Below are 26,631 nucleotides of genomic sequence, written 5' to 3'. Positions count from 1 at the left end.
AAGGGAATAATTCAACCATGAAATAAACCCAATAGGGCTGTTCTGCCCCAATAAGGGGTAATTATATCTTAGTTGGGATCAAGTACAGGTACTGTTTTATTATTACAGAGAAAAGGGAATCATTTAACCATTAAATAAACCCAATAGGGCTGTTCTGCCCCCAATAAGGGGTAATTATATCTTAGTTGGGATCAAGTACAGGTACTGTTTTATTATTACAGAGAAAAGGGAAATCATTTAACCATTAAATAAACCCAATAGGGCTGTTCTGCCCCAATAAGGGGTAATTATATCTTAGTTGGGATCAAGTACAGGTACTGTTTTATTATTACAGAGAAAAGGGAATCATTTAACCATGAAATAAACCCAATAGGGCTGTTCTGCCCCCAATAAGGGGTAATTATATCTTAGTTGGGATCAAGTACAGGTACTGTTTTATTATTACAGAGAAAAGGGAATCATTTAACCATTAAATAAACCCAATAGGGCTGTTCTGCCCCCAATAAGGGGTAATTATATCTTAGTTGGGATCAAGTACAGGTACTGTTTTATTATTACAGAGAAAAGGGAATCATTTAACCATTAAATAAACCCAATAGGGCTGTTCTGCCCCAATAAGGGGTAATTATATCTTAGTTGGGATCAAGTACAGGTACTGTTTTATTACTACAGAGAAAATGGAATCCGTTTTAAAATTCTGTATTATTTGATTAAAATGGAGTCTATGGGAGACGGGCTTTCCGTAATTTGGAGCTTTCTGGTTATCGGGTTTCCGGATAAGGGATCCCAACCTAGCCCAGTCTGAGTGCCCTTAGGTAAATAAGCAGCCACATTACTATAAACCCAAGTCAAGGCGCTTTACTGTATTCAGTCAAAAAATGAGTGCAATTCAGCTGTCTTTAGTACTTGCGTCTCTTACTTTTTTATATAATAGTGTATTTTTAATGGTTGCCATTGGGAGGTGTGTTTTAGTGGAATTAGCTAAAATAACTAGTCAATTAAAACCAGCAAGGTAAACAATACAAGGACAACTTTTTATTCAAACGCAAATGATGCAACCCCACAGCAATGTGTACTAAGGCGGGCATTACGTTTCAGTAAACAACCAATAGGATACAGCGAGGCTTTCCCTCGTGTTCTAGGCCTCGCTTAGCAACCAGCACGCCCCCTAGCAACCCGTACCTGAGGTGACGCTGCAAATATCCGTCCAATCGGAGCTAGGATAATCTCCCAGCCTGATCCAATCGCTTACCGCGTAACGATTGGCATGGCCGTGCCGCCAACCATCGTCGCAGCTGTTAAACACGAAGAACCAATTAGAGCGCTCAGGAGGCGGGCGCAATGGCTGCTCCGGATCCGCTGATTGGAGGCCGCTGTGGTCACCGGAAGTTGGAAAGTTAGGAGGAGGATAAGCATTGAGGCGCAGTGAGAAGAAGATTGCGGATTACCAGGCGGGAAATAGGTAGATAGAAATCTCCGATACGGTATTATACGCGTTAGAGTTCGATTGAACCGCGCTTGTGTGAAGCTGCCCTTGTCCTTCCCCTGTGCGGCTGCCATTACACGCATGTAGCTGTGTTTATTTGCCCACGTCGGCGCCACGTTAGTGACTAGAGCTGCGTGTCTGTGGAGCGTTATACCCAGCAGGCTTTCACAGTTGCGTGGGGCATGCTGGGAGATGTAGTCCAACAATTAGCGAAGGGAATCTCAGAGGCAGCTGTTGGTGTTTATGTGCGGGGCTTATATCTCCATCGCTGATTCGCCTTTCTCTCAGGGAGGCGTTGGGTAGTTGCAGTTTGCCCTTAGGATCAGGTCGCCATCAATATTTGCTTAAAAGCCCCACACAACACAGAAACCCCTAATATACCTTTTAACTGTAATCTGTTCCTTCAAACAGTAGGAATAAATCCCATTTATAGGCTGAAATCCAGCTGCAAAACAGCTCTTCTCTTTCTGCATCATTTGAAATCCCGGCAGGGGAGGAGGGACTAAAACACTGATGTTACAGATTGTAACAGCTTCACAGCTTACAGACAGCATGCAGGGACTACATAACCCACAATGCATTGCACTGGGATGTTCCTTTCCTTATTGAAGTCACGTGTGCTGCTAGAGCTGGGCGGTATGACCAAAAATTTATATCACGGTATTTTTCAAAATTATATCGGTGTCACGGTATTTGACGGTATTTTTTTTTTTCCATGCATGATTAGGTGTTAACCCCGTTTCCTAATAAATTAGAGAATAATTACTGCAGTATTGAAAATCAGAGTCAGGCAAGCGAAGGATCGGCAACAGAAAGTCGTAAGGTAAATCAGGCAGGCTTAGTTCCCAGGCAAGGCCGCAGACAACATAGCGCAGGAGGAGGTGTTTGATAGCTTTAAATACCCCCCACGCATGCGCAGAACCGGCGCCGTCAGCGCGTCATGGACGTGCACGCTTTGACGCGCGTGTGTGTGTGTGCGCGCAACATCCCACGGACAACGGGGCGCGTGTAGGGGCGCTTCTGCCATTAGGCGAGTTGAGAAACTCACATCAGGCGGCAGAAGCACCCCAGTTACCAGGGGCGGCAAAAAGCCGCTCGCGCGAGACCGGGCCGCACGGGTGAGTGCCCTTACACACCGGTATTGCGGTATCTGAAAAATGAATATAGTTTAAAAAAAAAAACACTGGTATTCGGTATTAAACGGTATATCGCCCAGCCCTATGTGCTGCAGTGGATTGTGGGATTGGAGGATGCAGGCTGAAGGCAGGCCGAGGACAGGCGACTACTGTTACATTTTATTTGAGTCACAAAGTAGTCATCCAGATCAGCAGGGGGTGGGGCCACAGAAGCCCCCACACACGGGGCAATAAGCTGCCAATTCGGTCAGTGTATGGCCAGCTTCAGGAGCAAAATGCCCTACTGATGCTAATCTGGCAGCCATTGTTGTTTGTCTGTATATATAATATATAGAGAATATAGTCTCTTCTCTAATGCTAAAGTCTTTAAGGGTATTGTTTTGCAAGTTAATACACTGGATCTGATTAACCAGCCTGCACTGAGGGATGATGGGATTTGGAAAACTGGATGGGGGTGGCCATATCAATTTATTTTAGGATAAAGCAGGTTTAAGCAGATGCTAAGCTTTATATACACAGCTACTGCAGTTGTAATGCCCCTGCTTGCACATGAGAAACAATCGCCTAGCAGGTCTGGAAATGTCTTGTGTTTATGGGAATTTTGGGGGCAATGTGGGCATATGTTACCATTTTGGTCTCTTGCCTGATGCCTTTTTTTTTAGCCCATACAGCTGGCTCCAAAATGCCTTCTGTGTGGAGACAATGATTTCACACAACTGCTGCCCGACAAGCAATATCATAAGATTCACATAGAGGTCAGGGGAGGCATTTTGGCCCCTCCTCCAAGTGGGCAAGGCAGCCAAGTTGTCCCTGTGGGAATGTTTACAAAAATGTTTACCTGCTAAAATGTTTTTTTTTGTTTGTTTTTTTAGCTTTGATTCATACGTAGAATCCAGAGGCAGAGATGGGACGCAGGAAGTCAAAGAGAAAGCCTCCACCCAAGAAGAAGATGACTGGGAACCTTGACACCCAGTTCACATGTCCATTCTGTAACCACGAGAAGTCCTGTGATGTTAAAATGTAAGCAAAGCCGTTTCCACTGGGGTGAGAGTGCACCGTGGGATTGTGGCTTGGTCAGAGCTCACGCTAGGCTTAGCAGAGATACAGAGAGATGGAGTAGCAAGGGGGTGGGGTGTTTAATGGTTTAGTCTGTTGTAAGGGAAAGGGGAAACACCCCTGTGACTTCTGAAGTCCTTCTATAGCCGGTAAATCTGTGTAACACTTGTCTTTCCCCCTTTTCCTTGCACACAGGGATCGATCGCGCAATACGGGTGTCATTTCGTGTACGGTGTGCCTGGAGGAGTTCCAGACTCCAATAACCTGTATCCTATCACTGAGTGTTTGTTGTCACCTCAGCCATAAGGTGGTAGTTAAAAGTGTATTGCAACTAGTGATATTGTAAGATAGTTTGCAGTTGGTCTACTTTGGTTAGTTTTTTTTTTAATTATTTAAAAGACAAGTAAAGCAAAATATTGCTTTTCACTTATTGTGGCATTGGGCTGCTTTTCCACTTCACCGCCTAGACCCCCCAGTGGCCTCAAAGTAGGTGCCATTTTTAAATCTCAAGCTCGGAGCCGAGTTTTGGAAACACAGAGACACCGTTTTATTCCAAGCAGCGTTCTGCAGGCCAGCAGTCTACATGGGGCTACCAAATAGCCGCCCTAGCAGCCCTTATTTAGCTTGTGTGGGTTATCAACACTTTTACATTTAGGGCTCTGGCACACGGGGAGATTAGTCGCCCGTGACAAGGGAGATTTGTCAACTACCATCCCACCAGCGAACATGTAAGTCGCTGGTGGGATGGTACACGCTGCGCAGGCGATTTCGGCAAATCGCCGAAGTTGCCTCGCGAGGCAACTTCGCCGATTTGCCGAAATCGCACCGCCGCGTGTGCCATCCCACCGGCGACTTACATGTTCGCCGGTGGGATGGCAACTGATGGCTCTCGGATGGCAACTCGGGGAGATTAGTCGCCCGCGAACAGGGAGATTTGTCGCAGGCGACTAATCTCCCCGTGTGCCAGAGCCCTTAAGCGTGGTTCAGGGTGAAGACACACGGAGCTACTTAGTAGCAGCTACTTGTCACGGCTACTAAACACCAGAAAATACCCTGCCATAGACAATGCTGAGAATTGCCTCTGCTAAAATGCACATAGAGACAATTATCAGTAAAAGATCAGCAAGACAAGTAGCTGCTACTAGTAGCTCTGTGTGTCTTCGCCATTACAAGTGAAACCGGTTGGAGATAGATACTGGCTAGATACTGAAATTTAATCTAACTAGTTTTCATTTGCTTAAAAAGTTTTTTTCCTATATTATTTTTATTATTTTAGATATGTATATATGTGCATATAATATATTATAGTATATTATTTCAGTGTCTGTTTTTAATGTATTCCTTAACCCCCATTGATCAGATCTTTCTGAGCCTGTAGATGTTTACAGTGATTGGATTGACGCCTGTGAAGCTGCTAACCAGTAGCAGGACTCCTTTCTTGCTGCCACCTAGCCCAGCATACTTGTGGCTGCCAGCGGTTTATTCATGCATACACCTCTTGAGAGGTGGACACTAGCCATTGTGTTTCATACGTGACATTGGGGAATATGGAATTGGCCACCACTGACCTTTGCATTTTGACACCAAGGGACCACAGCTGCTAAAACCAGTTATATAGATGGGGATGTATTTGTCTTTTTACCTTGAAGAATATCATCCATGTATAAGTCTAGCCAAGCACTCAGCAGAATGGTATACCATTTCCCCATCTCTGATGACTTATTTTCATCTTGCGTGTACTTGCAAAATGATTGGTCATCTCTCCCAAAGTATGCAGCATGGCAGCTCCTCTCTCCTATGTTTAAATGCACATTTTCAGATGAGGCATGTCCTGTCTGTCTAAAAATACATTATATTTGAATTAAACGGTAGCACATAAAAGCATTAGGCATAGGGCGTTGTTTATCAGAATACTAAAGGAGTTTTTTCCATTAGAAAAGTTTAGTGTGTGTAAGAGTAAACACTATGTATTGCATTCTATGGTCTTTTGACCAGGGAAAGGTTAATAGTCTATTCTATTACACCTCTCTGTAAAATGCGGGTGGATATTAAATGATAAAGCTGCCTGCAAACAGTTACTTCATTGCCATTGGCTGCTGGGCTTTTAGTGTTTTAAGTAGAACGGTGCTTAGGAAGGTCGAAAACCCATTGGAGAGCTCACGAAATTAAGAAAGTGTAATTGGTATAAATGATGTACAGGTTTTAAAACAATCAAGTAACTATCCATGCTCCCTCTCTCAGCAGTCTGTCTCTTTCTGTTATTTACATGAAATGGAGATTACATTGTTAAAAGTTCCCCTTTATGTGCTGAAAGTAAAAAAAAAAAAAAAAGTGTTTTTATTTTATTTCATTGAATAATTGAGAGATCGGTTTGGAAATCCGGCAAGTAGAATATTTTTTTTTTTTTTCATCCCTTAACCACTTTTCCAGCACATTTTGTATTTTTTTTTTTTCTCACTGCCAAAAGTACAGTAAAGGTGAGACAGCTGCAGAGTGGGGTCTGTCTGAGCTAAATCATAAAGAAAATCATAACCAATGATACTGATTTTTCCCCCAAGTATAGTAATTTCCCTAATACCATTTTTTTTTTGTAAATAATTAGTAGGATTTTGTTCTAGATACTTTGGAAAATTGGAAGCAAATCTTTATTCTGTTACTAATGGATGAAAAAGTGTTATTTTTTATTAAACACAAAATTGCGTGACCTTCATTTTCACTTCTGTGTTCTCATTTCTAGTGTTTGTATTTTCCTTCTAGTTCTGTTTGAAATACTGTGTGCGCTGGGCAGGTGAAACTTGTGCCGACAGGTGTATGTAACTTGTCGGGTGTTCCCAGAGTGGATTATAGTATGTCATTTAGCAGTGTCTATGGTGCCGTTGGACAGGATAGGGCTCATAAAAACCCTTTGGAGGGTTTAACCAGGTTTCCAGCTGGATAGTCCGGTACAAGTGCCAAGGACGCTTTATAGACTCCATCCATAATGGCAGAAAAAGCTGAAAATAATGGGACATGTAGCCACCTCTTGTGTCACCTCAGCCACCCAGGGGCTATATTGTAACCAGGGAGGTTTCCACATAAATAGCTCAGAACTAAGTCATAATTAGCACAGTATTTGTGGTTAGTGGGGGCCAGACAGCTAGGCAATCTACCCTTACACATGTACACTGATTATGTATGTTTGCATATTATGTTTTATTCTTTCTAAGGAAAGGGACAAAGTGAGATAGATTTCACTGAAAAAAATGGAAGAGAAACTATAAAGTTCAAGACACGATGCCTTTGATTAAACACGGTGCTGATTAACCAATGCTTCTGTGTCTAACTATAAGGGATATCCCCTGGGGATGTCAGAACATTTTGTGTGTGTGTATATATATAAAAATATATATATAATATGCATGTCTGTTTATAAATAATATAATCTTCCTGGCAAATGTTATGAATTTTCTTCTATGCTAATGGCCTTCTCTCCTTTTTTCAGGGGTAGGAATACAAAAAGACAAGAGAACCCTGTTTAGAATTAATAGTTATACTTTTTGATGTCTCAGTGTCTCAGACAGGTAACAGCTTCCATAATACTGGTTAAGTATAAGACTAATGTTATTTATATAATTATCAGTCTGTGTTTTGCATTGTTCTGCTTCCACCACTAGGGGTCAGCCTTGTGTAGGGTATTTTGTAATGGTATCAGGGTTTGTTTGGCAGCACCAATGTGTTAGGGAAGGAATAGCTGCTTTCCCATGAGATAATAGGAAAAAACAATGCATATTTGGAATATACATACACTGCTTTTTTTTTTTTCTTTAGTAAAAATCTATCAGATGTGCAAATCAACCGCCCAGTATGAGAGAGAATGTATTGCCAGGACTGGCCCAAAAGGATGATATTAATGTGAATCTAACTAGTATCAAAATACTAGTTTGATTCACTGGAGAAAGGATTGACTGACTTTTACTTTAATTGTATACTGAGAATAATTATTTTGGAAAGTTTAGTTTTTTTTTTTAATGACCCCTTTTGAAATGCACTAGCATTCTGCCCGTGGCTGTGGCCAAATGGGTGTTTATTTGTAGAGACATACATGCCCAGATTTAGTTGGGAAGTTTGGCTGATTTTGGCCATCTGGCATGTCAGGTTGTTGGCTGGTTTTGACAGGCCATACTGCGATCCTGCCTTTTTCAGACCATTATCCATTTGGGTGTATCCCTTTTAAAAAAATCAGCCAGTGTAAGGCCTACTATAAAGTCCGCTTTTTCCCTATAGTTCTTTGAGGATTTATATAAATTAGACTGGTCTGGTCAGAATCTGGACTAGCCAGTCGCAACTCTCAAGTGTAGTCACTTTAGCAATGGATCAGGGTAGGGCATTGCAGTGTTTCCCAGAATATCTTGTGTGCATCTGTACCTATCCACCTGCTGAACTGCACAACACAACACAGCAGCCATAAAGGACACCACACAGACACAGGGTAGAAATATATAGAAATATATTTGCTGTCATTTCCCGACAGAGCATACATGTGAGGTGCTTTAAGTTACTCTCTAAACTGCAGCGCAGTGACAGGAGGGGGCAAGGAAGTGTGCAAACAGAGCCAGGCAAAGATATGCAGAGCATCGCACGATCTGCCTTGGATTTGTGCTGAGCATTGCTTCTTTAACCTCTTCCCTGCCAGTGATCTGCAGGGCATCACTCGCCCAGTATATCATGTGACTGAGGCCTCTATAGTTTTGCTCTCCTATCTGTCCTTGTCTGTTCCTATCCTACTGTCCCGCAGAACATCACCCCTTTAACCCAGTTCCTACACCTTCCTTTACTCACTATAAACTTCCCTACATCTGCTCCACCGCTAAAGCAATGCCCTGCAGTGTGCTGCTATGGGGGGGGGGGGAGGGGTAGGATATCAGTAGGTATATCCACCCAGCGACTGCATTGGCATCAAGTGTCATTTTTGTTATCAGCGCTGGTAAAATGTGAGTAAGGTGGCAACTGTAGGCCCTCAACTTAGCAGCCACCCCTGCAAATGAGCAGCTTTAGAACTGAAGCTGAAGAGTGGAAAGAGAAAGGCCTAGTAGGGCAAGATGGTGGCTGTATCAGTGCTGTGCAAGGCTGTCAGGATTGCCCTGTCACGGTAACTCCAACCACACATTGTAACAAGACATGCCGTCTAGTGGCCATATCAGCAAAATGGCGGAACACTTGCTCTATTTACCAAACAATAACATAATAACAAAGCAGCTCTTTGGCACGAAAATACCCAGGTTTTACCCACTTTAGAAAAGCTATGCAAGGTATAGATTTATTTCTATGTGCATCATTGGATTGTTTAATGTCTCATATAAACTTTGTAAAAAAGTGATTTGCAGTTTTTTCTTGGCACCATCTTCAGTAAAGGTGAAACAGTGTCGGCCTCTGGGCATCAAAGCAGTGAGCGTATTAATGGGTGAACTCTGCAGGCCCGACCCTTACATTTGCTTTAAATTAACTGTTAGTATTGTGCAGCTAGTGGGTTTCTAGAATAATTTGTATCTAAACTTATTCTTCTCCTGCATGTTTATGGCGTAGTATTTCCCGTCTTGAATTCAATCTGTCTGGTTGCTATGGTCAGTTGCCCTAGCAGCTAGCTGTCAGTTTGAATGCCAGTCTGGGAGACTAATACAAGCCTGAATAGAAAGCTGAATATTAAAAAAAAAAAAAACAACAATGTTGCTACAAGTCTAGTCTACATTCTATTTGCTAGGGGGCTATTCTCCTCAGCAACAATCTAAACATTTAATTTCTAGCTGAGAAGCTAAATAGAAAAGCAAAGAATTGAACCCACCACCCCTCCTTCCAAAAATAAAATTAAAAACTATCATAAAAAATAAAGGTATAAACATCCTTCCCGTTTAAACTGGAATTTAGCCTCTGGTTTCCTTATAGCAGGGAGTGATGCTCTGCAGCCCAATCATTCTCCAGACAGCGGTGTCAGGAATAATGAAGGATGGAATGAAATAAACCAAACCCTTCCTCACCAGACAAGCAGGTGGAATAGACAACATGGACACAGCACTGATAAGTAGGAACTTTCTGACAGAAAAAGGCACTTTTCTTTGCTACAGGGGAGAGTAAGCCCTGGCATATGTTAAATATTGCCCATTCTCTGCCAAGGTAGTATCCTAGCCTGGCACACAGTGGGCAGTATTGGTGCCTTTCTGTATCTTTAGTGAGCTTATGGTGACAGTAGGTGCCTGTGTGCCTCTTTGCCAGACCAACTGGCACACGTTGGCAAAATGGGAAGCATGGGCCCATTTTTTAAATTATTTTTTGGCCACAGTAGCAAACACACACTGGCACGGAAGGGATGTGGGCAGGGGTTATGTTACATAGAGGCTGGGCTGTTACTCAGAGTTGTAATACTGGTGGCTGTTATTGTACTGCCCATCTTGATCCTCTGCCAATAGGTATTCTGGCGCATTGCAGTATTTGGAATCGTAAACTTGGCGGGGTAAGCCGTACACAGTCATGCCTTGCTGAGAAGCTCCCTTGTTTGATCCCATTTGCAAGGAGATGGTCTGGGTGTCGCAGTGTTCCATGCCAAGCTTCTGGTCAAAGATCTGGCGTTTGGTACCAGGTGCGGTCATGCCAGACTAGAGGGAGAGAAACAGGGGCTGTCAGAGGGAAGCTGCTTCTGTATGCAACACTTATCTGTGCAAGTGTGACTTCTATGGTCCGCTGCCTCTCATCCTATCAGTAAGCTGTTCCTCAGTGGTGGAATTTGGGGGATTATAACTGAGAGGTAGCAAACCTGAGCTGCACAGCCGGCATAATTTTAAATTATGCCTTCTAAAAGGGGTGCCATATCTTTTCCATACGTGGTTATTGGAAGTGCTGATCTATAATGTCCCTCGGCCCAAGCCTGTGCTCCTTCCCATTGTACCCTAGAGCTAGCCGGTCTTAATGCTTATTAGTCACTCAGTCAGTAACTAAAGCAGGCTATGCATTCAAACATCTGAATGTTTGGTGAGGTTGCCAAATGAGTGGCCCCTTCCCACCTTGAGGTGGGCTACAATGATCGGATCACAAAAGGACGAGAACTGTATTAATGAGCCAATGCTGTCCTGGCCCCAGTGGGATTTCTCAACCTGCCCAGTCAGTATCTGCCTGATTTTTCAACCAGATATCTGTTGGGCCCATCGGAGGGCCCCCTACATGGGGCCAGTAGGCTGCTAACTCAGTCCAGAAGGACCAGATTATTGGCCTGTCTATGGCCACTTTACTATGATTCACCTTCGGACATCGGCCATCTTGGTTTTACCATCTCCTTTTTGCCTAACTACCACTATATTTAGTAATTCCCCACTAAGTTCATTCTTTCTTACTTCTCCATATTTTCTCAAAGATCACTTCCCCGTCACTTCTCTTCGGCTGATTCTCTATTAGAGCTGCTATTGGAATTGGGTCCAGGAAACGATGGGAAATAGAACCACATCTTGTGGTAACAAATGCCAAACATGCCCCGAGATCTCAGTCTGTCAGTATAATGTTTAATGGCCTGATGTTGTCAATCCCTGCTCCTATCTACTCACCTGGGAAGCTCCTTTATTGGTGCCCATTTGCAGGCTGATTGTTGCCTGGTCAAGTGGTTGGTCATTAGCCAGCTTGGGATCATAGAGGTGCCTACGAGTACCATACGATGTCATCCCTTTCTGGCTGGCATACTTGTTAGTTCCCATCTGCCAATAAAGAGCAGAAACATTTTCAGCACAATGTCACGTGACCAACAAGCCGCTGTTGGGTTCAGTAGTGGTTTTGCCCACTTACCTGGAGCCCAATAATATTCCGTCCCTCCTTGAGTTTGTCAAGGTCGTATTTCCTTTCCTGACGGTCAGCGTATTTCACTCCAATATCCACTGTGGCACCTTTTGTCTTGGCCTGAAACATACACAGTGTTGGAAAGGTGGGTAGGTGCCATGCCCAAGTGCGCAAGTGCCAGGGCCTCCTCAGAAACTTTGGGGCCCCCATTGGACACAAGTGCGTAGTACCAAAATTTTGGCCATGTCCCTTGTGTGTGCAATATAAACAGCTGATGTTACTCTATAACAAGCCGTTCATATGAAGAGTTCCACTGATTAATGTGCTAATAAGTCATTTAGTTTATTGGGGGCAGTGGAGTTAGCCCTGAGATTAACCCCTTCCCACCTACCTGCCTCTGCTCTGCGCTTTCGTTGCTTTGATATGGAAGTTACGTAAGTGTTTGCACAAGTTACGTAAACTGAGTAAGTTAAGATTTTGCTGTGGGGCCCAATAACTAGTCAGTAGTAGTATATAAATATAGTAAACATGATTCATGTGCTAATAAGTCAGTATTTTCATTGGGATCAGTGGAGTTTATACATAAGTTATTTAAGTTTCTTAGAAAGTAAAGTTAAGTAAATTGCGTAAGTGCAGGGGCCCAATGATGTTGTTGTGGGGCCCAATAGCCAGTTATTCTCCTGCTGGAAATTTAATGTAGAAAATGCTGATATCATTCAGTAAATATCTCCTAATATAAACAGCTGATGTTTCTCTATAATAAGCAGTTGATAAAAATAGTTAAAATTAATAATGAACTAATCAGTCAGTCAGTTCATTGGGGGCAGTGGGATTTACCTTAAGTTTTTCATTCATTGGGGGTCAGTGGAGTTTGTCCCTGCAAAGCTTCTCTGCATTGTCTTTAGCTTGATACACAAGTTACTTAAGTTTCTAGGCAGTTTTTGCGGAAGTTACGTAAATTATGTGTAAGTTTTAGTGTAAATTATACAATTTACATAACTTTCGTGTCACCTGGAAGATTTCACGGGGCCCGGCACAATTGTTCCCCCTCTCCCCCCCCCCCAATGGCGGCCCTGGATAGAGTGTTGCCTGGCACAACATACTTACCACACTGGCTAATGCCAGCAGGGTGTATTGAACTTGGGTTAGGTTGGTGTTCTCAAAGAGATCGTTTGCCTCAAATATATCATGGGGTTTCACTCCGTATTGTGTGATGCCTTTGATAAAATTTCCGATGTTTTCCAACTAGAAGGTTACAGAGATTGGTAATTAATAATTATTTCAAAACATTTTCCCCGGAGCTGCTCAGTCCCGTGAGGAAAAACCATTTGCTGGTCACCTTGTGCCAGTTCTGGGTCGCCTCGTTGATCTTCCGAACGGTGCCAGGCTGGAGTTTGTTGATAAGCCTGGAGAAATGAGACAGAGAAGGTGAGGCTAAGTTGCCCCCCATTACAATATAGAAACAGTTTTGCCCCCACATTGAATTCACTACGGAAACCTGCAGTCCTCTATTTGTTGTCTAACTCCCAGGAGAACCTATATACCTGTATTACCTAATGGGTATGGTTCCAAACAACTCATGTTATAATTGGTGTTACCAAAGTGGCCAATGATCTGCCTGTTGAGCCTTCGGGCCTATATTTCTCAAGCTTAAAGCACACAGTACAGTGCCAACCTTTGGGACGTGACCGCGTACCTCCTGGCCAATATTGGAGAAAGGATTTGGAGATAAGAAACCTTGTATTCTGTGGACCAAAATGTTTCATGGATGTTGACTGTATTTGACCCACTGGTCAAACCACTTTGGTGGTGGGCAATCTGTGGGATCTTGGCTTCTGTAGAGGATCTATGTATGGCCAGTGAAATCAGCTACTGCACCAGCTATAGTAACAATAGAAAGGCAGTCATGCCGTGTGTGGCCCTGTCTGATTGGATAAATGGAGAGCGTACCAAATCAACCTGTGTACGGCCTCCTATAGGAGGAGGGATGTTCTGTAGGTGGGCATGTCCTGAGGGAAGGTAACTTAGTGCCACTCTGTACCTAGGAAGTGATTAGCCTAATCAGAAACAAATGCAGTATTTTTGCCCCATCTATATCCCATAATATTATCATGACGTCCAACCATGTCGCAAAGCTTGTAGTTTTGGTCTTGAAGGCACAGTGAAATTAACCTGTTTTGTTTGCTAGCAACTGCCATGGGAATTAAACCGAGCTTTCCTATTGGCTAGCCCCCCCAACTTACTCGCACAGGATGATTCCATCTTTCAGAGAATCCATGAAGCCTTTCCCAATGGTTCTTCCCGTCAGGCCCTCTATCCACTCTCTGAGCTCCGCCTCCTTCTGTACATCATACTTCTGCGCCAACTGGAATCAGAGGAGACAACTATTAAGGATCCACTGGACACTTTATTGTCCATGTTCATTAGCCACAAATCGCTAGTAGAAAAGGATGGAATTTATAATACTGGAAGTTCAGGACATTAGACAGTAATGGAGGCACCACAATTGCCCTTCAATCCTCCCATAGACGTGGGTGCCATTCTCTGGTACCTGCTCCCTGTGTCTTCCAGCGGATGGCAGAAGTTTCTGCATTTCTGGTGCCTCTATAAAGCAAGACGAAGACGTTTGCCTGCCTCTGTGCTCGCCAACATGTGTGCAGCTCACCATAAATGGACTGATAAAAGCTGCCAGCTCCCTACAGGCTGAGTTGGCAGCTTATTGGCTGCTGTATGGAGTCTGCTGCTCAGCCTGCCCAACATATCTGGCCCAAAAAAAGACCAGATGTCTATACAACAATTTTGGAAATCGTTTTTGACGAGGACTGTATCTGAATGTAGATTTGATTCTCTCCATATGGAACTCATATGCCCTGATATGACCCAGTGTATGACCCAAATAGTGCAAAGTTCACTAGATGAGCAGATTTATCAGAACAAATGGTTGCCTCCCTAGGCTACAAGGTGGCCATACACAGATTTCAGCTGTTGATTTGGGCCCTTAAGACCGATTGGGCAGCTTATCTGCCTGTGTATGGGGCTCTCCGACAGGCCTACGCAACTGATATTAAAATTGGGCAGATCTCGATTAGGCAGGTTTGATTTTCCCATCTGATCGGCTTGTTGATGCAGTCCTCGATCTGATGGGTCATATACCCGCTGATTTAATTTGATCGCTTGGCCCTAGGGCCAAATGATTGAATTAGACCAACATCGCCCGATATGCCCCTTGGGTGGGCATATCAAGAGACGATCTGCTCTTTTGACGACTTTGCCAAACGAGTGTATCACACCCTGTATGGCCACCTTTACACGCTTACCATTCTCGACACTGGTGTTGCCAAGGCCAGTGATAGCCTCGGGTGGCACTGCTGCCTTTGCCACTATATTACCTACCTTGAAACTAGACCTAGCACAATTCCCTGCCTACTCCTCTACGTATAGCCCATGCTGGAATCTTTTTAAATCTACTTCCAAAATATTTCCTCCCTCGACCTCACACATTCTCTTACAGCAGTGCCATTGGCATCCTTACCCACGAGGCCTAACGTGCCGACTGCTACTGAGTCACAAGCCTTGCAGCAACATTATTCCTACATTCTATTTAGGGCCCCATGTTATTGGCAGCCCCAGCATTTCCTTCATCACTGCCCTTAATGTGGGGAAGGGCGGCTCAGCGTCGGTAGATATGATTGGTCAGTAGGGTAGATTTAATAGGTAGATGATGAATATAATATAGGTACAATAGGTAGATATCAGATATAATAGATATGATAATTATGATTGGAAGATATGGTAGGTATAGATATGATAGGTGTATCTGATAGATATAAATGGTAGATAAAATGATAAATATGATGGCTAATAATACATTTGATTGGTGCATAGGATACATATATTAGGTAGATATGATATATTTATAATTGGGGATTAGGGTAAATATATACAGTATTCATTGATTTTAGCGTTTATTGGTTAATTTTAGTTTCTAGTCTTGAAACTTAGAACCCACCCAATTTACTTACATGAGGCTAAAGGTGGCCACACACATGGCGATTTTCGATCTTCCGTGCAACCATCGGTCGCACAAAAGATCGTCCCAACCCTCCACTGACGTTCAGGGCAGAATTCGTCAGATATGGAGGTAGAAACAATAGGATTTCTACCTCCTTCTGCCAGTTCAGCCCTGAAGGCAGATTTTGCTCAGGCACCTTCAATGGCGACCAATCAAAATCTTCTAACCCGCCCGATCGGCGAGTCGACCGATATCAGCAGCCTTCTGCGATATCGGTTGGCTCGCCGAGTTGCCATACACGCACCGAATATCGTTTCATACAATAATATCGGTGCGTGTATGGCCAGCTTTAGAGACCAGAGGCAGATGGGAAGCTTTCTGCCCCAGGAGTAAATTCCGGGCAGGAATTCCTAGTGTGAACCAAACACAGAGCTATGTATGAAATTGCTTCCTTCCGTACCAACATTTACAGCATTGCCAGACCACTAGGACCACAGATCAGAACTACTGGCCGTGGATCGCAATGCTGATTGAATTAGGGCCTCTAGGTCTATAGCAGGGGAACACGGGCCTGTTCCAAAGGACCCCAGAAATGCCCCATGGCTATTGAATTTAATAACAGGTGCAGTGTTTGTTTAGCTCTAGCTCACAGCCAATCAGCAGTTAGAATTTTCTGTTACTGTATAATTTTTATATTGTTATCCTTTGTATAGGGCAGCACAGAGATTATACATCAGTCCCTGCCCCACTGGAGCTTACAATCTAAAATCCCTGTCACATTCTCATATAGGCTAGAGTCAGTTTCATCGGGAGCCAATAACCTCTCAGGTTATAGTGTGGAAGAAAACCGGAATGCAGAAGAAACAGATGTAGAGAACATACAAACCCCTCGCAGATAGTGCCCCGGCTGGAACTGAACCTAGGATCCCAGCGCTGTAAGGTAAGCTGCAATACTAACCCCTACAGTGCCAGCAGCCAGTGAGGGATGTATTGGGGGTGCATAGCTGTGCATATGGCAGTGTGGGGGGCTGTATGTGAGGGGAAGCTGGGAGGATGGAGGCACAGTGGCACTCAGCATCCCCCCCCCCCAGCCCACTCTCCTCTCCTGCCAACCTAAATATTGACAGTTATGCTTGGAGTAGGAATTTACCAAACTAGGCAGAAGAGCCGAGAAAGGATACAGGGGCTGTCCTGTGCCAATCCCAATTTACTGAGCTTCCCACGCACTTTGTAATTATACTCATAATGTTACCCTCACTAACGAGCTCATTAGTCTGCATTGCTAAGCGCTCTGCCTCTGTACTAGCACTGAGCATGTTGCACTCACTATAGTACTGATGTGTATGCACTGCTGTTCTGTATAATGGGACTGAGTATCTATAGGCTGATAATGATCTCCCCGCTCTGTATAATGGGGCTGAGTATCTATAGGCCGATAATGATCTCCCCGCTCTGTATAATGGGGCTGAGTATCTATAGGCCGATAATGATCTCCCCGCTCTGTATAACGGGGCTGAGTATCTATAGGCAAATAATGATCCCCCCGCTCTGTATAATGGGGCTGAGTATCTATAGGCCGATAATGATCTCCCCGCTCTGTATAACGGGACTGAGTATCTATAGGCCGATAATGATCTCCCCGCTCTGTATAATGGGGCTGAGTATCTATAGGCCGATAATGATCTCCCCGCTCTGTATAATGGGGCTGAGTATCTATAGGCCGATAACGATCTCCCCGCTCTGTATAATGGGGCTGAGTATCTATAGGCCGATAATGATCTCCCCGCTCTGTATAATGGGGCTGAGTATCTATAGGCCGATAATGATCTCCCCGCTCTGTATAATGGGGCTGAGTATCTATAGGCCGATAATGATCTCCCCGCTCTGTATAATGGGGCTGAGTATCTATAGGCCGATAATGATCTCCCCGCTCTGTATAATGGGGCTGAGTATCTATAGGCCGATAATGATCTCCCCGCTCTGTATAATGGGGCTGAGTATCTATAGGCTGATAATGATCTCCCCGCTCTGTATAATGGGGATGAGTATCTATAGGCCGATAATGATCTCCCCGCTCTGTATAATGGGGCTGAGTATCTATAGGCCGATAATGATCTCCCCGCTCTGTATAACGGGACTGAGTATCTATAGGCTGATAATGATCTCCCCGCTCTGTATAATGGGGCTGAGTATCTATAGGCCGATAATGATCTCCCCGCTCTGTATAACGGGGCTGAGTATCTATAGGCCGATAATGATCTCCCCGCTCTGTATAATGGGGCTGAGTATCTATAGGCCTATAATGATCTCCCCGCTCTGTATAATGGGACTGAGTATCTATAGGCCAATAATGATCTCCCCGCTCTGTATAATGGGACTGAGTGGGTATATGGGGCTGTTACTGGTTGGTTCCCTTGTGAGTGCCCAGTGTATTTGCCCCCCATGTTGGCCATTCCCCCAGGGGCAGAGAATTACTGATGGGACCCACAGATCCCTGTAGATGTCCCTAGATGAGCACAGGCTAAGAATAGCTCCTAAGCAAAATAGTGAGAGTGAGTAAGAGAGACATTCTCATGCAGGAATGTACTGCTCCGGGATCTCTCTTAATTACCAGCTGCTAATTAATAGAACAGCAGAGTATGAATGAATAGGGAGGGGGAGAATGAACAGGGAGAGGAAGCAATTTCACACCTGGGTTTATCCCCCGTATAGACTGGATTTCATCAATACCCTTATATAGTAGAGGCATTCCATGGAACAGCACAGGCAGCCTTATATGGTCTGGACTCAGCTCCAGGAGACTGCGGGCACTGTGCTCTGTTCTACTGGTCCTGCCTGGCACACACAGGGTTAAATTTGCTTTCCTCTTACCTGCCCCTGGGATACAAGGAGTGTAATTCAATGCAGGGACAGTATGGCTTAGAGGTATGGAGAGAGGCACTGGGATATCATTGTTATTGCCCTTACTGTGCATTTACTGGGTATGTCCTATATCTCCCCCCTGTCTGTATCACCCTGCAGGGGGAGGGGCAGACTCCGTGTCCTATTGCTCCCCCCTGTCTGTGTCGCTGTATCACCCTGCAGTGGGAGGGACAGACTCCGTCTCCCATAGCTCCCTCCTGTCTGTGTCACTGTATCACCCTGCAGTGGGAGGGACAGACTCCGTGTCCCATAGCTCCCTCCTGTCTGTGTCACTGTATCACCCTGCAGTGGGAGGGGCAGACTCCATGTCCCATAGCCCCCTCCTGTCTGTGTCACTGTATCACCCTGCAGTGGGAGGGACAAACTCCATGTCCCATAGCTCCCTCCTGTCTGTGTCACTGTATCACCCTGCAGTGGGAGGGACAGACTCCGTGTCCCATAGCCCCCTCCTGTCTGTATCACTGTATCACCCTGCAGTGGGAGGGACAGACTCCGTGTCCCATAGCCCCCTCCTGTCTGTATCACTGTATCACCCTGCAGTGGGAGGGACAGACTTCGTGTCCCATAGCCCCCTCCTGTCTGTATCACTGTATCACCCTGCAGTGGGAGGGACAGACTCCATGTCCCATAGCCCCCTCCTGTCTGTATCACTGTATCACCCTGCAGTGGGAGGGACAGACTCCGTGTCCCATAGCCCCCTCCTGTCTGTATCACTGTATTACCCTGCAGTGGGAGGGACAGACTCCGTGTCCCATAGCCCCCTCCTGTCTGTATCACTGTATCACCCTGCAGTGGGAGGGACAGACTTCGTGTCCCATAGCCCCCTCCTGTCTGTGTCACTGTATCACCCTGCAGTGGGAGGGACAGACTTCGTGTCCCATAGCCCCCTCCTGTCTGTGTCACTGTATCACCCTGCAGTGGGAGGGGCAGACTCCGTGTCCCATAGCTCCCTCCTGTCTGTGTCACTGTATCACCCTGCAGTGGGAGGGACAGACTCCATGTCCCATAGCTCCCTCCTGTCTGTGTCACTGTATCACCCTGCAGTGGGAGGGACAGACTCAGTGTCCCATAGCTCCCTCCTGTCTGTGTCACTGTATCACCCTGCAGTGGGAGGGGCAGACTCCGTGTCCCATAGCCCCCTCCTGTCTGTGTCACTGTATCACCCTGCAGTGGGAGGGACAGACTCAGTGTCCCATAGCTCCCTCCTGTCTGTGTCACTGTATCACCCTGCAGTGGGAGGGGCAGACTCCGTGTCCCATAGCCCCCTCCTGTCTGTGTCACTGTATCACCCTGCAGTGGGAGGGACAGACTCTGTGTCCCATAGCTCCCTCCTGTCTGTGTCACTGTATCACCCTGCAGTGGGAGGGACAGACTCCATGTCCCATAGCTCCCTCCTGTCTGTGTCACTGTGTCACCCTGCAGTGGGAGGGGCAGACTCCATGTCCCATAGCTCCCTCCTGTCTGTGTCACTGTGTCACCCTGCAGTGGGAGGGACAGACTCCGTGTCCCATAGCCCCCTCCTGTCTGTGTCACTGTATCACCCTGCAGTGGGAGGGGACAGTCTCCGTGTCCCATAGCTCCCTCCTGTCTGTGTCACTGTATCACCCTGCAGTGGGAGGGACAGACTCCATGTCCCATAGCCCCCTCCTGTCTGTGTCACTGTATCACCCTGCAGTGGGAGGGGCAGACTCTGTGTCCCATTACTATTTAGTGGTGTTACAAGTGCCCTGCTATTTACTTAACCTTACAATTTTAGGAATAAGAAATAATACCCGTGTGATGGGTCAGTATGGGGCCACATAGGAGATGCTATGATAATGTCAGAAAGCATGAACCTACATTATGATTGGCACGTACACATTGCCACAAGGCCCTCAAGATTTGCTCCAGTCCTTATCCAGTCTCTCTAAATAGAATCTCTTACCTGCACCCTGAGCCCCCTAGAAGGGCCCGGTAGAGTGAATGGGGAACCCAAAAGATAGGGTGAAATGTATAGGTGAATGCTCATTTACTTTCTTGGATACAGTGATTTCATGTATTGGTTGGCATACATAAAGAATGTTTGACCATTAAATGGGGCCTTCAACAGAAAAAATCTTTGCTTTAAACTAAAAGCTTAAAACTATACCCCCCCCCCAAACAATGTAGGTCTCTATAAAAAATATATTGCATAAACAGCTCATATGTAAAACCTGCTTCATCTGAATAAACCATTTTCATATAAATCTACTTTTTAGCAGTATGTGCCATTGGGTAAACCTAAATAGAAAACTGCCATTTTAAGTACTAAGGACCACCTCCTGGGAGTGCACACAAACAAGCCAAGGCACACATACATGCTAGGCCCCATCAGCCAATGAATGGGCAGAGTTCTGCCTTTTGCTCCCACACTACTTCCTGTTACAGTTAGAGCTGCATCACTTCCTGTCAGCTGATCTCTGAGGGAGCACACAGCCCATCACTAAATGGCGGCTCAAGGGAAAGGATGTAAAAAGCCAATATTTACTGATATATATATTCCAGTTTGGGGAGATTCTTTAATAGGTCCCTTAACATAATATAAACTGTCTGTTGGTTATGTACTCATTCTGGGGGGATAGTTTTCCTTTAAGACGATCAGCCTGATTTAGTCATACACGTGCTTGGCCCAACTAGTCTGATCTAATCATTCTCCAGCCAGATCATATGGAATGCTATGGGACCTACATCAACACATTCTCATCTGTTGCCCAATTTTGAGGCAGATATCTATAGTACAGACCCCATGTAAACTTGTAGGCCTCACCCCAACTAGCACCTACCTTCCCAGGGGCTCACCCCCTCTTGGGACACTGTACCTGTCATCTCGTCTATGTCCCAGGTGGGCCCCAAGCTGGTGTAGGCCTACACCCCCTCTGCTCCCCTAGTCTATGTGTAACAGACTGAACATGCCTTTACATCCTTATGTATTTTAGTTGGAGGTTCATGTACATAAAATGTTAGTTATTTAACTGGAGGTGTCGGGCCAGTGGCATACCTATAAGCGTGACGGCCATATCATGGGTCCACGGACACGGGGTTTTGTACAAACTAGGGATGCACCTAATCCCGGATTTAGTTCCAGATTTGGCCGAATCCCGAATTTTTTTAAGGATATGGTTTCGGCCGGATCTGCGGTCCCAGCTGAACTGAATCCGAATAATAATTAGCATATGCTAATTAGAATTCGGAAAGGGTTAAATGGGCAGTGAAAAAAGATTTTTAACCCCTTCTGATCCTAATGAGCAAATGCTAATTAGAAGTGAGTTTGGTGCATCCCTAGTAAAAACCCACATTCCCCTCCTGCATCCGTCCTGCAATAGCTATTAATGCCCCCTCTCCCCAAGATTGGTGATTTCTTAAAGGGGAGATTAACTTGAATATAAAATTTTGCCTAGTGAAACAATGTAGCAGAAGATTTATATCCCCTTTAAGGAAACCCATCTTGTACAGAAAGCTCCATGTCCTCAGGATTCTCCGTAACAGGTCGTACATACAGGCCTGTGTATGCCATTTCTGTGTGTTTATAACCTGGCACCCATCCCCATTTCTGTAACGCAAGGTGTAATCATGGGCTCACAGAGTTATTGGGGGTCGGAATTAGGAGTGTAGGGGGCCCAGTGAGATCCCCAGCGATTTGCAGTACAGTATATGTTATAGTATGTCATTGGCCCCAAAAACATTCTGCAGAGTGGCCTTATAACTCCTACCTGCACTACTGTGTGTCTCCCAAGCACTACTGTGTGTCTCCCAAGCACTACTGTGTGTCTCCCAAGCACAACTGTGTGTCTCCCAAGCACAACTGTGTGTCTCCCAAGCACTACTGTGTGTCTCCCAAGCACAACTGTGTGTCTCCCAAGCACTACTGTGTGTCTCCCAAGCACAACTGTGTGTCTCCCAAGCACAACTGTGTGTCTCCCAAGCACTACTGTGTGTCTCCCAAGCACAACTGTGTGTCTCCCAAGCACTACTGTGTGTCTCCCAAGCACAACTGTGTGTCTCCCAAGCACTACTGTGTGTCTCCCAAGCACAACTGTGTGTCTCCCAAGCACAACTGTGTGTCTCCCAAGCACAACTGTGTGTCTCCCAAGCACAACTGTGTGTCTCCCAAGCACAACTGTGTGTCTCCCAAGCACTACTGTGTGTCTCCCAAGCACTACTGTGTGTCTCCCAAGCACAACTGTGTGTCTCCCAAGCACAACTGTGTGTCTCCCAAGCACTACTGTGTGTCTCCCAAGCACAACTGTGTGTCTCCCAAGCACTACTGTGTGTCTCCCAAGCACAACTGTGTGTCTCCCAAGCACAACTGTGTGTCTCCCAAGCACAACTGTGTGTCTCCCAAGCACAACTGTGTGTCTCCCAAGCACTACTGTGTGTCTCCCAAGCACAACTGTGTGTCTCCGTAGGGTGTCTGTGTGGGTATCTGTCTGTGTGGGTATCTGTCTGTGTGGGTATCTGTCTGTGTGGGTATCTGTAAGGTATCTGTCTGTGTGGGTATCTGTCTGTGTGGGTATCTGTCTGTGTGGGTATCTGTAAGGTAACTGTCTGTGTGGGTATCTGTCTGTGTGGGTATCTGTCTGTGTGGGTATCTGTCTGTGTGGGTATCTGTCTGTGTGGGTATCTGTAAGGTAACTGTCTGTGTGGGTATCTGTCTGTGTGGGTATCTGTAAGGTATCTGTCTGTGTGGGTATCTGTCTGTGTGGGTATCTGTCTGTGTGGGTATCTGTCTGTGTGGGTATCTGTAAGGTATCTGTCTGTGTTGGTATCTGTGTGGGTATATGTAGGGCAGTGATCCCCAACCAGTGGCTCATGAGCAACATGTTGCTCCCCAACCCCTTGGATGTTGCTCCCAGTGGCCTCAAAGCAGGGGCTTATTTTTGAATTTTTGGTAAGGAGGCAAGTTTTGGTTGCATAAAAAAACAAGTATAATGCCAAACAGAGCCTTCTGTAGTCTGCCAGTCCCCATAGGCTGCTATTAAGTAGCCAATTATAGCTCTTATTGGCACCCACAGGAACATATTTTTATGCTTGTGTTGCTCCCCAACACTTTTTCCAGTTCAGTGTGGCTCACGGGTATCTGTGCGGGTTTATATAGGGTATCTGTGTGGGTATATATCTGTTTGGGTATCTGTGTTGGTGTCTGTGTGGGTATCTGTCTGTGTGGGTATCTGTCTGTGTGGGTATCTGTGTGGGTATCTGTCTGTGTGGGTATATGTCTGTTTGGGTATCTGTGTTGGTGTCTGTGTGGGTATCTGTCTGTGCGGGTATCTGTGTAGGGTAACTTCATAGGATCAAAGGACATAAAAAAATAGAATATTTTGCATGTTAATCCTTTGTAGCCCCTGGGTCACGGTGTAACTTGCAGTTCAACATAACGGAGTCACAATCCGACAGGCAGCAGTCTCAGTGGCACTCCCAGTAATGTTACCGACACAGGCTTGACTAGATAGTAAGCCCTTGATCCTAGGCTACTTATTAATTATACGTCTCCCCATGGAACCAGTATAAGCCAGAGGTATGTGTATGGGGCTTGTTTCCCTTAGGGGCCACACAGTGTGTATAAGGCTGAATAGAGTGTCGGCACCTAGCAATAGCAGTTATCTCCTCATCCAATTTAAAAACAGTAACAATACGATTCTATTCTACAAATCAGCAACCAGCTCTTGTGCCCAATCCCCTCACCTTGTTCTTAACCTCGGCGCTGAGTCCATAGGCCGGGCCCTTGTTGAAGTGACCGTACATGTCTGTGCTTCTTCTGCCCTGGTTCCTCTGCCTCGTTCCCTCGCTCCGCTAGAAGATGGTCCTAAGATTTTTTCCTGCAACTTTTTAAATGTCTCATCCTCCGGGAGATGTGTGTCCGCAGCTCGGCTTTCAGATTGGTCCAGCTGGTAGCCAATCAGAGAGCAGCATTCCCTGTGATGTCAACATGTTGGTATTAAAAAAAAAAATAATGAAATATATATTTATATTGTGAGAGATATCAGGACTGTGTCAGATTTTCCAACTTTGGAGTTTCTTTTTTTTTTTTTCCTTTGGAGCGATGGTGTTGGAGAGAGTAGGAGGGGAATGAGAGAGATAGAGGAGAGGGGTAAGGAGGGCAAGAAGAAGGGAGGTTAAAAGAGAGAGGGACGGAAGGGGAACATGAGAGCTGAAGGGAAGGTGTCGGGGATAAAGGGGTAGGAGAAATGATGTGACAGATATGAAATGAGAGGAACATGAAAGGGAGAATTAAACAGATGCTGAGTGAGAGGGGAACGTGGGGTAGGGGGGCGAGGGGAATAAACACAGCCAACTACAAGCAAGGGGGATAGGGCGTAGGGTGGAGGCTGGGGGGGCAGGAAATGAAACCTGAGCAGGAAGTCAGAGAATTCCACTTTATTAGATTGTAAGCTCTGTCTCACATAGAGTAACACTGGCCCAATGTGGGGGATCATGTCTGGCTCTCACTGACAGGTTGCGCCGGCCCCTTCATCTCTCTGCACGCGAGTATATACAGCTGCTTGCCTGTACTTATATGGACAGTGTATGTCTGGAATTCCCTCTACGTCGCTATTATATACATTGTTATTTATTGTACTATGAGCAAAGGGCTGGGACATTTATACAGAGCTCAAACGCTGACAAAAGGCTATTACTGTAACCAGCACCTGACCCCTTGTCCCTTATTGCTACAGTAACCCCACCCCCTTGTCCCTTATTGCTACAGTAACCCCGCCCCCTAGTGCCTTATTGTCCCTGTACCTTATTGCTACAGTAACCCCGCCCCCTTGTCCCTTATTGCTACAGTAACCCCACCCTCAAGTGCCTTATTGTCCCTGTCCCTTATTGTTACAGTAACCCCACCCCCAAGTCCCTTATTGTCCCTGTCCCTTATTGCTACAGTAACCCCACCCCCAAGTGCCTTATTGCTACAGTAACCCCGCCCCCAAGTGCCTTATTGTCCCTGTCCCTTATTGCTACAGTAACCCCGCCCCCAAGTGCCTTATTGTCCCTGTCCCTTATTGCTACAGTAACCCCGCCCCCAAGTGCCTTATTGTCCCTGTCCCTTATTGCTACAGTAACCCCGCCCCCAAGTGCCTTATTGTCCCTGTCCCTTATTGCTACAGTAACCCCGCCCCCAAGTGCCTTATTGTCCCTGTCCCTTATTGTTACAGTAACCCCACTCCCAAGTGCCTTATTGTTACAGTAACCCCGCCCCCAAGTGCCGTATTGTGCCTGTACCTTATTGTTACAATAACCCAGACCCTAAATTCCTTATTTTCCTGGAATAAGGAGTTACAGGGCAATAAGGCACTCAGGGGCGGGGTTATTGGAATAAGGCGTTACAGGGACAATAAGGCACTCGGGGCGGGGTTACTGGAATAAGGAGTTACAGGGGCAATAAGGCACTCAGGGGCAGGGTTACTGGAATAAGGAGTTACAGGGGCAATAAGGCACTCAGGGGCGGGGTTACTGGAATAAGGAGTTACAGGGACAATAAGGCACTCAGGGGCGGGGTTACTGGAATAAGGAGTTACAGGGACAAAAAGGCACTCAGGGGCGGGGTTACTGTAATAAGGAGTTACAGGGACAATAAGGCACTCAGGGGCGGGGTTACTGGAATAAGGAGTTACAGGGACAATAAGGCACTCAGGGGCGGGGTTACTGGAATAAGGAGTTACAGGGGCAATAAGGCACTCAGGGGCGGGGTAACTGGAATAAGGAGTTACAGGGCAATAAGGCACTCAGGGGTGGGGTTATTGGAATAAGGCGTTACAGGGACAATAAGGCACTCAGGGGCGGGGTTACTGGAATAAGGAGTTACAGGGACAATAAGGCACTCAGGGGCGGGGTTACTGGAATAAGGAGTTACAGGGACAATAAGGCACTCAGGGGCGGGGTTACTGGAATAAGGAGTTACAGGGATAATAAGGCACTCAGGGGCGGGGTTACTGGAATAAGGAGTTACGGGGACAATGAGGCACTCAGGGGCGGGGTTACTGGAATAAGGAGTTACGGGGACAATAAGGCACTCAGGGGCGGGGTTACTGGAATAAGGAGTTACGGGGGCAATAAGGCACTCAGGGGCGGGGTTACTGGAATAAGGAGTTACGGGGGCAATAAGGCACTCAGGGGCGGGGTTACTGGAATAAGGAGTTACGGGGGCAATAAGGCACTCGGGCGGGGTTACTGGAATAAGGAGTTACGAGGGCAATAAGGCATTCAGGGGC

At 45.8% G+C, this 26,631-nt stretch overlaps 2 protein-coding genes across 5 annotated transcripts; one reads left to right on the top strand and one right to left on the bottom strand.

Moving 5' to 3' along the window:
• Window positions 1-1,409: 1,409 nt before the first annotated feature.
• On the top strand, window positions 1,410-6,391 carry elof1 (ELF1 homolog, elongation factor 1). Of its 3 annotated transcripts, none has more exons than NM_203680.1 (4): window positions 1,410-1,462; window positions 3,495-3,642; window positions 3,874-3,944; window positions 5,039-6,388. In NM_203680.1, the coding sequence occupies exons 2-4, from the start codon at window positions 3,527-3,529 to the stop codon at window positions 5,101-5,103; spliced, it is 252 nt and encodes an 83-aa protein (NP_989011.1). In that variant the 5' UTR covers window positions 1,410-1,462; window positions 3,495-3,526; the 3' UTR covers window positions 5,104-6,388. The 3 variants fall into 3 exon arrangements, with proteins under 3 accessions (NP_989011.1, XP_031753639.1, XP_017947489.1); XM_031897779.1 differs by lacking the exon at window positions 1,410-1,462 and adding an exon at window positions 2,057-2,122 and having other exon boundaries at window positions 5,039-6,391; XM_018092000.2 differs by lacking the exon at window positions 1,410-1,462 and adding an exon at window positions 2,214-2,309 and having other exon boundaries at window positions 5,039-6,391.
• Window positions 6,392-8,142: 1,751 nt separating this feature from the next.
• Window positions 8,143-24,203, bottom strand: cnn1 (calponin). 2 transcript variants are annotated; one of them, NM_001015796.1, is made up of 7 exons: window positions 24,104-24,203; window positions 13,713-13,834; window positions 12,809-12,875; window positions 12,577-12,714; window positions 11,479-11,589; window positions 11,244-11,390; window positions 8,143-10,304 (listed from the first exon to the last, which is right to left on the bottom strand). In NM_001015796.1, the coding sequence occupies exons 1-7, from the start codon at window positions 24,161-24,163 to the stop codon at window positions 10,056-10,058; spliced, it is 894 nt and encodes a 297-aa protein (NP_001015796.1). In that variant the 5' UTR covers window positions 24,164-24,203; the 3' UTR covers window positions 8,143-10,055. The 2 variants fall into 2 exon arrangements, with proteins under 2 accessions (NP_001015796.1, XP_012808611.1); XM_012953157.3 differs by lacking the exon at window positions 24,104-24,203 and adding an exon at window positions 14,021-14,111.
• Window positions 24,204-26,631: the final 2,428 nt, after the last annotated feature.

The sequence above is a fragment of the Xenopus tropicalis genome, chromosome 3 (genome assembly GCF_000004195.4).
Source record: "Xenopus tropicalis strain Nigerian chromosome 3, UCB_Xtro_10.0, whole genome shotgun sequence".
Taxonomy (NCBI): Eukaryota; Metazoa; Chordata; class Amphibia; order Anura; family Pipidae; genus Xenopus; species Xenopus tropicalis.
The sequence above is the reverse complement of the archived record's forward strand: the minus strand, read 5'-3'. Positions and strand labels throughout refer to the sequence as shown.

Coding starts and splice junctions, on each gene's coding strand:
- elof1 (XM_031897779.1), top strand. CDS start 3,527: ATGGGACGCAGGAAGTCAAAGAGAAAGCCTCCACCCAAGAAGAAGATG. Junction 3,643..3,873: donor AAGTCCTGTGATGTTAAAAT/GTAAGCAAAGCC, acceptor CCTTGCACACAG/GGATCGATCGCGCAATACGG. Junction 3,945..5,038: donor GTTCCAGACTCCAATAACCT/GTATCCTATCAC, acceptor CCCATTGATCAG/ATCTTTCTGAGCCTGTAGAT.
- cnn1 (NM_001015796.1), bottom strand. CDS start 24,163: ATGTACGGTCACTTCAACAAGGGCCCGGCCTATGGACTCAGCGCCGAG. Junction 12,876..13,712: donor GATGGAATCATCCTGTGCGA/GTAAGTTGGGGG, acceptor TCATTTCTCCAG/GCTTATCAACAAACTCCAGC. Junction 10,305..11,243: donor CCAATAAAGGAGCTTCCCAG/GTGAGTAGATAG, acceptor CTCTCCCTCTAG/TCTGGCATGACCGCACCTGG.